Below are 13,385 nucleotides of genomic sequence, written 5' to 3'. Positions count from 1 at the left end.
TAAAAGCTTTTGCACTTTGCAAGTTACCAAAAAGAAACTTAAAACAAAAATCAAAATAATATAATATAATATAATATAAAATTTTCCTTAATTTCCTCGATTAGCTTTTGACCACGCATTCTTCCATGATGGGATATCTACACTGGTTTCCATTAATATAGCAATTAGCTTTAATGTTGCCAAAAAAAAGGCAATTAGCTTTAACCTAAATATTGCTAATTTCTTCGTTTTATTCAAGTGGATCCAGATGCTTCTTTCAAAATGAGTAAACGTGTATCTAAATAATGATTATTTATATTTCCCTAACCTTTATGATGATGACTCCAAACACATTTAGGACCTGACTAGTTCAAACGCAGCGGATGCGGTTGCGGTTGCAGGAGTTTGCGGATGCGGGTGGTTGCGGGTTTCTAACGGTTTTAAGAGATTAGAAATTAGTTCATTTGCAGGATACTTATGACTGGTTAACTACCAAATACAACGGCGGTTAAATAATAAATTAACAATATTTATATTTTATATTATTATAAAAAATATCAAAAATATAATATTATAATAAATATGAAAATTATATTTAGAAAGTTATAGTTTTGAATTTTTAATATTATAGAAAATATTTTTATTTTAAAATTGTAAAATATTAATTAAAATATAATAGATATATTTTAGTATTTTTTTATAATTTCAATTTAAAATTTTTATTAAATATTTTTATTTTTGTATTTATATGGTTTTTGAAAAAAAAGAAAAAAAAATTATCCTCCCGCAACTGCAAACGGTAGCTAAAACCAACTTTTGATTTTAAGAGGTTCGGAGCGGTTTGAAGCGATTTGTAGCGGTTTGTATGATTGTTTCGAAACGCTATAAACCGCTAGCAACCGCAAAAGTTGCGTTTGCGGGTGGTAGCGGGAAAACCAGTCAGACCCTAAATAGTAGTGGCATAGTTACGATAATGGTATATTTTTTGTCAACAATAAAAATCATATACTTAATCGTAATCGGCGAACCAAATTAGTGATACAAAATCTATTGAAAAATAACAGTTAAAACTTAAAACCAAACACTACGTATTATTTTTCTCATCCTTGAGTTGTTTGTACGAAATATTTGTGTTGAAGTTTAAAAAACTTTAAAATATATCTTACATCTTTGAAATTCTTTTAAACTAAATTGTGAATATAGACTATTCCAGTGAAAGTAGTAAGAAAAATCACCTTTTATCAACATTTAGTTTAACAAATTGGAATAAGGGTGGTAATATTAGCAACAACATTTATATATATACTAGGGTCGGTCCGCCCTACGGGCAGGATATAATTTACTTGTAATTAAGATTATTATTTTGTATATGGTTTGTGGTTTGTGTTTTAGTTTCACATTTGCAAGAGATATATATGAGATATACTATTTTCTTAAATTTAAAATTAACCAAAAAACTAATTTTTACCATTAGCATAATCTATCTCTCTCTCTCAACGCTACGGGCGTGTTAGTAACCAAAAATACATAAATATATCAGTTAAAGAGTATTTCAAAATGTTTAGCTTACTTAAAATTTAAGGTGATATTAACTTTTATTGTGTATGTTTTGTTATTCTTGTTAAAGATCATGATCATCTTAATATTAAAATGTTCATGAATACATAATAGTTTTACATATTTTCTTTGTTTATTCTACTGTAATTAATACAAAATAATTTTACATGATAATTTTGATAATAAGTAAAATAATTTTTAATACAAAAATCTTAGATTATATTTTTTCTTATGAATATTTTTAAAATTTATGTCTTTGATATTATATTATTAATTACGTGTTAAAATATTATTTTAGGTTGATGTCCAATGAAACATTATTTTCATATATATATATATATATATATATATATTTGAAACTATTGTTTTTCATATCGTATTAGTTCTAGTTGTTTTTATCCAAAATAGGAAGTGGGGTTGGACGAATTTTCTTTCAAATGTGTCAACGCTGTGATTGTTTTTTATTAGGTTAGCATGTGTCATTTGTCGAGAAGATAGTACATATGTTATGGGAAGTGAGTGTTCTAAATAAGGCATAAGTTAGTGTTTGGACAAAACTCGTTTCAATTTCATGTAAGAACATGTTTAGTATTCTACACTCAGCTCATTCGTCCACCGTCCTCATTTTATTGTGATATATGCAGACTCAAATTTGGAAGTATAATAAGAAAAATGCATTCTATGTATATATCAAAACTCAACCAATTTTGGAGACACAGAAGCAGCCAAGTTAAATAGAATTCACAATCCAGTAGTCGGTATGGGAAATATATAATTGAAATATACTCACAAATCACAACCATGCATACTCACACATGATTATATATCCATAAGTGTCTGCACTAACTGTTGTATCCTTGATGGTGTATCCTTGAGATCAGGGCCAACAACCTTTTAGGGAACCACAGTAATGAAAAATCAACACCAAGATGTTGGAAATTATTATGAGCTAAAGATAAATAGATCTTTTAAAAAAAAGTTCACTAAAAAAGTTATCTCCCCTCTTCTATCGTCTTCCTCTTTTCTCTTCTTCTCTGTTTATACTGTTTCTCATCTCATTTTATCTGTTTCTTATCACTTTTCTGTCACAATCCGTCAAGTACAACGATGAGCTTAACAAAAAAATTTTCATCACCTTTTTGTATTGTTTATTAAGAGAAATGAACTGATGATTTTCTTGGAAGAAAACCTTCATATTTATAATGGAGGATTAACACAAACGTATGAATGAGGAGATTCATTGAATGTGAGATCGTGTGAGAAGTAGAGAGTAGGTATTAATGTGAATGTTAATGAAGATGCATGAACCAAGTTAATTTCCGTAATAGTTCCAGAATAAAGAAGTATATTCGGCTTCCGAATGACATTGATCGGAATCGTTCGTCACCGTGAAACCGTTGGATTTCTATTGACAGTTGACTGAACGGGAATTGTTGCTCGACGGCCACTTTTCCTAAGTTTCGTATACTGTTTTTTAGGGAAGATGTATTTGGACCGTAGTAAACACATAAAACCCATTAAATTCAAGAATTAATGAAACATTGACTTTTGATTGACCGTGACATGTGTCGGCTTCTCAAGACTCGGATTAGTGACGTGTCCGCCTACGTGGACAGCCTAAGAATGAAGGAAACCCTCTTTTATAATAATATAGATTAGTAAAAACATGAATATATTAAAAAAATCAGTCAAAAAACAACAACACTAAACCAAGTAGTGGTAATTTAGTGGCAATCTTTTGGAGTTTTGTTTGTACCTACATCACTCATGGATTCAATTTCTCTTGAGAACTAAATTATCATCACTTGGTCAGTATACGCTTGGGCTTCGGCCAAGTGGTTTACATGTTTATCGTAATAGATGATCGGTTTACTCCCTGACATTAGTCGGAAGGTGTTCCAAACTCAGATCAGACAATTTGGTAACCAGTACATTCTGTAGCAATAAGTGTGTTACTTCCGAAGTCGACCGGATCAACTTAGGATATATTAAAAAAAAAAAAAAAAAACAACAACAACGCTAATATATACAACTGGACTAGTATATATGTTTTGGTATTGGAGTTAAAAACCAATTTACAATGCTCTCTTTAAGAACTACTACCGGATGACGTTTGTACAAATTAATAGTTAAGACACATTAGCTGTACCATTCCAATTTTTACAGAGAATGGGACCTAGAGAATACGTACAAAAGTAGATAAGAGTAATCGATTTTTTGCCCGATAATTCTAAATATTATAAAGTACTAGATATTTTGTCTGCGCCACGCACGGATTGTGTCTTATTAATTTATTCTACATCTATATAAATTGTTTAGCAAAGTTTGTAAAAAAAGAAGTTGAATGTTAGATTTTGTAGAAAATTATAATACTTAACAAATCATTGAAGACGTTGGTGTTACATACAATACTTAATTCATTTACCAAAAATTATTTAAGAGGAATTGTGTTGTCAACCTCATAAATTTTGTTATCTACAACATAATAATAAAATCATTATATTTTTTAAAAAAAATATTTATCAATTAGTTGGTGAAACATTGGATAATTGTTTTTTATAAACTCAATTTCTTTGTCTTTAGGTTACAATCTTCGTAAAATACGGCGAATTTGGAAAACTCTGACACTTATATAAGATATATTATATAATAGTTCATATCTCTTATTATATAAAGTATGGTTTTTTAAAGTATAGTTTTTTAAAGTTACTAATTAACATGATTATGGCACATGACAGTTAGATATTTAAAATTAATTATTTCAACTAATTTTGAAATAAGTAATTTTAAAAATTATTTAATAGTAAAAAATAAATTTTAAAATTATATAATAGTATTATTTAAAGAAAATTTTCTTTTTAAATATCCTAAAAAAACATTCGTAAAATAATTTATTTAATATTAATTTTCATTTCTAAAAATCCAAAAGAAAAGATAATTTAAAAAAAAAAATTATATAAAGCTTGGTTCTTCAAAGTTGTTAATTAATATGATTGCGACACATGTAAATTATATATTTAAGATTGTGATATATATTAAGATAATAAAAAATAATTTTATAATCACACCATTGATGCTAAAGTAAACAAATTTGATGTTTGTCTTGCAATATGTTTGATATTTAGCTGACTATCAATAATACAAATTGATTGGTGTCGTGTAACATTAATAGTTTGAATTGTTGTTTTTAATTTCTCTTTAGCAATATAAAAAATACAGAGAGTTTAAAATTCTATATGTTTCAATTAACTAATAATATTTTGAAAAATATTTAAAAGTTAAGTAAAAGTAATCTACTATTTTAAAACACCATAAATATTGAAATAGAAATACTAATCAAAATTTATATAAGGAAATGGATTGTTATTACTAAAATAAGTCTTATGCCAATATATACTGATATCAAATACATATATGCTTGGAATTGTCAAGGAGCTGGTGCTCCTTTGACAAAGGAACATCTCAATGAACTTTATCACTGTTTTCTACCTAGGTTTTTATTTTTATCGGAGACAAAAAAAAATCGATCCTTTTTGCAAGATGTGCAAGTTTCTTTTGGTTATGATCGTGTCTACACCGTCAACCCATGTGGTCGTAGCGGGGGATTAGCTCTTTTTTACATGGATGATACATGTGTTTCTATTTTGTATGCGGATAAACGTATGATTGACATCGAATCTACTTTTGAAGGACATGTTATCTATATGAATTTTGTTTATGGTGATCCGGTTATTGAAAATCGTGATTTAGTTTGGGAATGACTGACACGGATGAGTTTAAACCGGAGCCAAGCATGGTTTATGATTGGTGACTTCAACGAGAGTACGGGTAATCATGAAAAGAGAGGAGGAAGGAGGATACCGGAAAACACTTTCCTCCCTTTCTGTACCATGTTGGATAACTGCGGGATGATAGGTTTCCCATATAAAGGAAACTCTTTCTCATGGGTGGGGAAAAGACGCTCCGGAAAGGTGAAGTGCAAACTAGACAGAGCGGTTGCCAATGAAGAATGGCACTTGCTTTTTCCGGCTTTAAACGTGGAGTTCTTACAGCTTTGGGGATCAGACCATAGACCGGTGTTAGCACGTATACAATCTACATACAGAAGATCGAGGAAGAGTTTTAGATTTGATAAAAGATGTTTGGAGAGACCTGGTTTTAGAGAGGCAATTGTCTCAGGTTGGGGCCCTTTCAGTGAAGTCCACGATGTTGACTTTCACCATAAAGTGGTCTCTTGTCGACGCAACATAATCTCTTGGAAAAAGAATAATCCGACAAATTCGGCAAAACTGATTGAGGAGTTAAAAAGTAAGATTGATCTAGCTTAAGAGGATGATCATACTACTTTTGAAGAACTGGAAGATCTCAGATCCCAACTTATTAATGCTTATAGGGAAGAGGATAAATACTGGCAGCAGAAAAGTAGGACGAAATGGCATAGAGCAGGTGACAGAAATACAAAATTTCACCATGCGACCACAAAACAAAGATGAGCACGAAATAGAGTCATTTGTATAAAAGATAAAGAGGGCAGGATGGCTGAGAGTGATCTTGGAATAGAAAAAGTGGTTGTTGACTATTTCCAAGAACTCTTCTCTACATATGTACCCACAGATGTGGATAATTCTCTTCGCTACATTAAAAATAAAGTTCCAGCGTCCACAAATGACATTCTGACAGCAGAAACGACAGAGCATGAAATCAAGAAAGCCCTCTATAAATCCGGATAAAGCTCCAGGTCCGGATGGCATGACGAGTAGGCTTTTTCAAAGATTTTGGCAGGTTATGCAAAAAGATATAATCCGACTAGTGAAAGATTTTTTTATTCATGGATGCTTTGACCCGAGATTGAACCAGACCAACATTTGTTTGATTCCGAAGAAGGAAAGACCGAGAGAGATGTCTGAGTTTCATCCTATTAGTCTATGCAATGTCAGCTACAAGATTATCTCCAAACTACTATCAAAATGGCTCAAGAGGTTTTTCCCTGACCTGATTTCAGAGACCCAATCAGCTTTTGTCGCACGCCGTTTGATCACTGACAACATTCTGCTAGCACAAGAGAATTTTCATGCTCTACGGACAAATACCAGGGCTCGAGAAGAATTTATGGCCATCAAGACAGACATGAGTAAAGCATATGACATGATTGAATGGAGTTTTATTCGATCATTGATGCTTCGTTTGGGTTTTGCGGAAAAATTGGTGGACCTCTTGATGTTTTGTGTTACATCGGTCCCCTACCAGGTGATAATTAATGGAGAACCAAGGGGAAGAATTACACCCACGAGAGGTTTGAGGCAGGGTGATCTGTTATTCCTTTTCCTCTTCATTTTGTGCACTGAAGCTCTGATCTCCCTCCTTCAAGGAGCGGAAGAGGAGAAGCGCATCCTAGGACTTCGTGTCGCCCGAGCCAGCCCCAGAATCTCACATCTCCTATTTGCGGATGATAGTCTCTTTTTTTTCAAGGCAGAAGTAAGACAGTGCAAGGAAATTCTAGATATTTTGGAATCTTATGGAAAGGCTTCGGGACAACAACTTAACGCGTATAAGTCGTCGATCATCTTTGGGAATAAAGTCGACCATAATGTTAAGCAAGATATTAAACGTGCTCTTGGGATTACTACTGAAGGAGGGATGGGCAAATCCCTTGGACTGCCAGAGCAAATTTGTGGTTCAAAGATGAAAGTTTTTTCCTATGTACAGGATCGCCTCAATGGATGCGTCACCTCGTGATCGGCTAGACTACTTTCGAAAGGGGGTAAAGAGGTGCAAATCAAATCAGTGGCGCAAGCTGTGCCGACATATAGTATGTCATGTTACTTGCTTCCACAAGGTATTGTGGAGAAACTTAAGAGTGCTATCTCAAATTTTTGGTGGAGCTCGAGCCAAAACAACCGAGGATTACATTGGATCGCTTGGGATAAGATTTGTGTCCCACATGATCAGGGTGGACTCGGCTTCTTAGACTTACATGATTTTAATATTGCTTTATTATCAAAGCAACTTTGGAGATTGATACAGTTCCCAAACTCCCTACTTGCCCGAGTATTGAGAGGAAGATATTATAATCGATCAAACCCTTTGGAAGACCGCAAGGTCTACTCACCTTCTTACGGTTGGCGTAGCATTATGGCAGCGAAACCGCTACTAAAATCAGGGATACGAAAGACTATAGGAGCCGGCCTTAACACTTGTGTTTGGACCGAACCATGGATTCCAGATACTCATGCGCGCCCACCGAGACCATCGGATTGCGTTACTTATAGACACCCAAAGCTCCTTGTACACTCCTTCATTAGGCGTGATACAAGAGATTGGGATACTAATATTTTATTAGAGTGTTTTCACCTTGAGGACATCCCGCTAATCCTTAAACTGCGACCAAGCAATACATGGTCTATGGATGGGTATGCGTGGAATTATACTAAATTGGGATTGTATTCGGTAAAATCAGGATATAACCGGTTACAGTCGACTAAAGTGAGTGACTCTGAAGCTCATATTGTACAACTGAGTATCACTAGTTTACAGAGCCATGTGTGGAGTATCCCTGCCCCTGGGAAGATGAGACACTTTATGTGGCAAGCGTTGACAGGATGTATTGCGACAGCCGAGAGACTCGCCTATAGACACCTGGGCACTGATAGGAGTTGTCCTAGATGCGGTGACCCTGAGGAAACCATTAACCATCTTCTTTTTGAATGCCCCCCCCCCCCCCCCCCCCGCACTCCAGGTGTGGGCTTTATCGGACTATCCGTCCCTTCCGGGTTACTTCTCGAGTACATATGTTTATCAAAACCTGAGCTTCCTCTTTTGGAAGAAGGAAAACGTGGCCTTTATGGATCCACTTATCGAGTCATTCCCATGGATCTTATGGTACATCTAGAAGGCACGAAATGACAAACTTTTCAATGGAAAGGAGATATCACCTTTGGACACCCTTCAGCTAGCTTCCGTTGAAGTGGAATGCTGGAGAAAATCAAATTTACCTGGGAACGAAGAGGAAGAGGAGAACCTATCTGCCCCACCGGTTAGCTCCACTCCCCCTATGAACCCCCAACGCCCGACCAGTCAAATGGATGCCTCATGGATCGATAATGGCACGGTCAGTGGTTTAGGGTGGTTCTATAAGGATCAAATGGGAGTCGAGAAATTTGGGTTACAAGTATGTCGAAAGAGCCTATCACCCTTCCATGCCGAGATGGAAGGACTTATTTGGGCGATGTTATGCTTACGGGAGTTCCATTGCACCGCAATTCACATGGAAACGGACTGTTCCGACTTGGTGGAAATGTTAGATAATCCTGCTGACTGTCTGACTTTTGCTTCCGAGCTAGTCTCTTTCCGTCTTCTCAAGGACGGTTTCTCGTACTTCAGCATATCCCGCATACCCAGGACTAGGAACTTGCGTGCAGACTCTCTCGCTAAGGAGGCTAGAATTAGCGGTACTCTTTTTTTTCCATATAGATCAGACCCAGTCGGACATAGCATCTCTTCGGAACGACTTAGACTCGACTACCACTTGATCTTAGAAGATGGGAGCCGACAAAAAAAAAATACATAAAAAGGTTTCTCATGAACCATAACTCTTAAACCCTTTACATTTTTACCAAAAAAAAAAAAAAAAATTGATGTTGCAACTTTTTTTACTTGCATACAAAAGATTGATATTTTACTTTTAATTAATGCATTTCACTTGAAAACTAAAACATAAAGATAAGACTTCTCCTCTTTTTAATAAGAACGAAAAGGGAGAGAATAATATTAGTCAAATGAGTTAGAAACTTAGAATATCTATTCAGTCAAAAAAAACTTAGAATATTTATGTAGTAACAAACTAAACTTTATATTACTTTAGTTCTATTACTAATAATACTATAAAGAAGATTTTTAGTTAAGACAATTGCAATATCACAGAAAATTTATGGAGTCTTGTGTACAGTAATCTACCCTATACTAAACGGAAAATATCTTGATTGCTTAAAACATTTGGCCACTTAATAGTGTTTTAAAACATTTGGCCACTTTGACATACACCATTCTAAGATTTTTCTATACGTTAAATTATGCTGAAGATATTTGCTTAAGACAGTAAATTATACTTCTTTAGTGTTGTATGCAATTAGAGAAATTGATTCCGCAAAACAATTTACAAAAGTATAGGAAATTTCGTATTTGTAATGACTATATTTAAGAAGCATGACAATATTGTTGGGGTCAAAAATGGTTATTTCGAAATCAACGGCTATGATTATTTCTTATTCACGGATTTCTCGCAAAACATTCACTGAAAGAAAGATAGGAAGTGAACGAACGAGCGAATCCCGCACAAAAGCCACTCGCCGGAGAGCTGAACCATCACGAGGGTCAGCTCGCCGGCGAGCTCAACCATCACGTCGGACAGCTCGCCGGCGAGCTCAACCGACGTGTGGTTATACTCGCCCGGCAAGCTCAACCATCACGCCGGTCAGCTCGCCGGTCAGCTCGCCGGCGAGCTGAACAGTCGTGTGGTTGCACTCGCCTGGCGAGCTCAACCATCACGCCGGTCAGCTCGCTGGCGAGCTGAACCGTCATGTGGTTATACTCACCGGCGAGTTCGGCCGTCACGCGAGTCGGCTCGCCCGGCGAGCTCGACCTGATCCCGGCCTGTCCGACTTACTTCGACTCCCGTATCTTCCATATAGCTATGATATCCGACCTTCGGGACCATATACTTCTCGTTTCGTTTTGATTAAAGTTATTCTCGAATTTTTATGACTAAAACCGAGAAATCGTATAAACGCCAAAAGGCCTAAGAACGGTCCGCAAGGATCCAAACTTGTCTATAGGCCCATCTACGCTCTCAGAAGGGATTCGAGCCCATAAAAGTTATGACGGTTTGTCCTAACTCGCAGAAATACGATAAATGCTAAGTTTCCAAAGATAAATGTAAAGATTCGAGGATAACTATCAAGATCGACGAATAATGGAATATTCCCAAAAGAGATAGACTTGGGCCCGAAGGCGAAGGATGGGCCACCGACCTAGAGCGACTATATAAGGAGAGCAGGAGCAGAAGAAAAGGGAATCCGAGAATTGAGACTCAAGGAACTCCTGCTAGCTTAGAGAACTTAGGGCTTAGGTGGTTAGACTAGCACGGCAAAGCTTAGGACATCTTGGCCGCCTCTTGTTCTGTTGTTCCGATAGTTAGCATATCTCTACTCCTCTCGGAGAAATCTTGTATTCATACTATTCAATAAAACGCCTCTGAGCGATTATCTATCTTTTTATCGTTCTAAAGTGATTAAGCAGAGAATTCGGACCTTCAAGGAAAAACGGGTTCACTCGGTTTTCCTCCATTATTGTTTATTATAATCGACGGTGTGAATTTCGGTTCCCACAGTTTGGCGCTAGAAGGTGGGGGGGGGGGGGGTCGGATTCTCTAACTCAAAAATCACTAAACGATAAAAGACACAGGATGTCCGCTCCAGCAGCTAACAATGTCATTTCTTTCAAGGACCGGGCAACGGCCGATCAGGCAAAACCCCACAACGATCTCCTTGTCATCGAGCTGACGATCCAGGACATCGCCGTAGCGAGAGTGTTGGTCGACACCGGATGCTCGGCCAATATTATCTACAAAAGCACCCTCGAAAGAATGGAGATCGATCTGTGCGCCATTACGGAAGGACCCAGCCCGATATTCGGACTCTCGAAAGATGCTACTATGACTCTCGGCTCGATCGACCTCGTTGTTAAAGCCGGGAACGTCATCAAAGTCACAAAATTCTTAGTCATCAACCGCCCAACATCGTACAACGCGATCGTCAGTACTCCATGGCTGAATTCCATGCGAGCGATCCCTTCGACATTCCATCTGTGCCTTAAGTTTCCAACCCCTTGTGGAGTCGAAACTATACAAGGAGACCGCAGGATGTCGCAAGTATGTTTCACCGCCGAGTTAAAAAGAAAGAACTTTGCGATCGAAACTTCCCATAAAAAGAAAAGAAAATTGACTCTCGATGAGAACGCTGTAGCGACCGTGTTCCGAAGATCGATGTTAGGATGATCTAAGGACTGACTGGCCGAACTGTGAGAACGTACTGAATGGATTGGATGATGCTAGAAAGAGCTGATCAGAGTTCGAAGGACTTTCCGTGGGTGGATGGGAGAACTTGGATCGGCGCTTGATTAGTAGCGACTGAGCGGAACCATGTACCCGATTAAAGCTAGGAACGGATCCGTTTTTGAGCCAAACAAAGCTCCATCAGTTGGTCTTACGCGCGGGTTATTGGACAGGCCGTTCGGTTTGTTGAAACTCAGGATGTTCGGACAACTCGATGAAAATCCCGGCAAAGCGGAATGTTCGGACAGCTATGGTCGGATCCGGACAAGTGTTGTTGGATTCGGACAAGACGGTTGAGCTGGTCGGCTAGACAGCGATTGTCGGAAATCAGACAAGGCGGTTAAGTCTGCCGGCTGTGATGAGCTGATTTAGTAGTATCAGTCTGATTCGGACAAGGCGGTTAGAGTTGTCGACTGGATCAGTCAGCTCTAGCTCGAGTTTTGTCTAAGTAAAACTGGCGGGAACAGTTAAAGTCCGAAAAGGGGAAAAACTCGCGCTGGAACGCTTTGGAGCGCGGGGTGGCGGTTACGGACTTAAGGGCCGCGAGTAAAATGAGCGGGGATAGTTAACTTGGCAGTTTTTCGGGCCTAAACCGCCCAACTGCCCATTTTAATCGTCTCCTTTGCCTTATTTTGCCATTGCTGTACGGGAAACAGAAGGGAGAACCAGAGAGAAACTCCGAAGGAGAAAAGTCCGATTAAGAGAGAGAGTTTTTGATATTTGGCTGGATTGATCAAGTCCGAGTCAAGAACGATCGTCTGTGGGGTGAATCCGACTGTCTGAACGTTCGAAGATCCGACGGAAACCGCTCAAGTGGTGTCAGAAGAGACCGAATCAAATAGAACAAACCGACTCTAAGAAAAAGGTGAGTGCGCGACCGTAGTCTAACGTATTGAATCGTAGTCTGATTGATAGGAATGTTCTGTGTACTGATTGCTTGTCTAATTCGAATTATCTGCTAAGTTCTGGCTTGGTCCGAACAGTCGGTTCCTTCCATCGACGCATCTGGATCAGATCATGCGCCTAGAGCCGTATTGGCCTGCTAGGGCTTGACTGAATCTGATGGCGCTTTGGCTTGGAACGATTGGGTCGGCTAAGTAACTGACTGATGATAAGCATATCCGTTTATTGACTGATTGACTCGATTGCTTTACTTGGCTGAGTGGGACGGAATGACTGCTCTCACTAAGCAAACTGTTGCTTATGCCTCTTGTTTGGATGCAGATCAGGACCAGACCCGAAAGGGTAAAGATATAGCTTGAACGCGAGACAAGGGCAGGAAGGAAGGATGGTGGGTTTGGGTAGATATAGGATGAGATTAACATGTAATAGCCTATAGCGAACTGACTTGTTAACTCGAACCTCAGATTATCTATTCAAATCGTATTATGCTTTACTTGACTGTCTGAAAAAGAACTAAAACTCTGAAATAATTCTAAGTAAGGAAAAATTTGAAAACGGCCCAAGTCTGATCGAGGAAGTCGAGCCAGACTCGTACTGGTGTTACGAAAAAATGGGTCGGGTCCTTCCAAGTGGTATCAGAGCGGAGTCGAGTTCTAGGACAATCTAAGTATAGTGGGTTATTGGGGCAAACCATCCTTCCAAGCCTGACGTCTCGCGGTAAATTCTGTGTACCGAGTCCTGATCCCAAGTTAGTTTTGACTAACTTGCCTGTGATCTTTTTGCAGATGGCAAAAAGTAACCGTAACACAAGAAGGACTGTGAATGAGACCGCTGAGGG

The 13,385-nt window shown here is 37.8% G+C and overlaps 1 protein-coding gene across 1 annotated transcript; it reads left to right on the top strand.

The window, feature by feature from the left end:
• The first annotated feature begins 6,435 nt into the window (after positions 1 to 6,435).
• LOC106433537 lies at positions 6,436 to 7,272 on the top strand. The gene has a single exon (XM_013874364.1). It carries the CDS (start codon positions 6,436 to 6,438, stop codon positions 7,270 to 7,272), a length of 837 nt encoding a protein of 278 aa, XP_013729818.1.
• Positions 7,273 to 13,385: the final 6,113 nt, after the last annotated feature.

The sequence above is a fragment of the Brassica napus genome, chromosome C1, assembly GCF_020379485.1.
Source record: "Brassica napus cultivar Da-Ae chromosome C1, Da-Ae, whole genome shotgun sequence".
NCBI lineage: Eukaryota > Viridiplantae > Streptophyta > Magnoliopsida > Brassicales > Brassicaceae > Brassica > Brassica napus.
Note: the sequence above shows the minus strand (reverse complement) of the source record. Positions and strands in the feature narration are given on the sequence as shown.

What these genes read in the sequence shown, in the direction of transcription:
- LOC106433537 (XM_013874364.1), top strand. Translation starts at nt 6,436, where the DNA reads ATGTCTGAGTTTCATCCTATTAGTCTATGCAATGTCAGCTACAAGATT.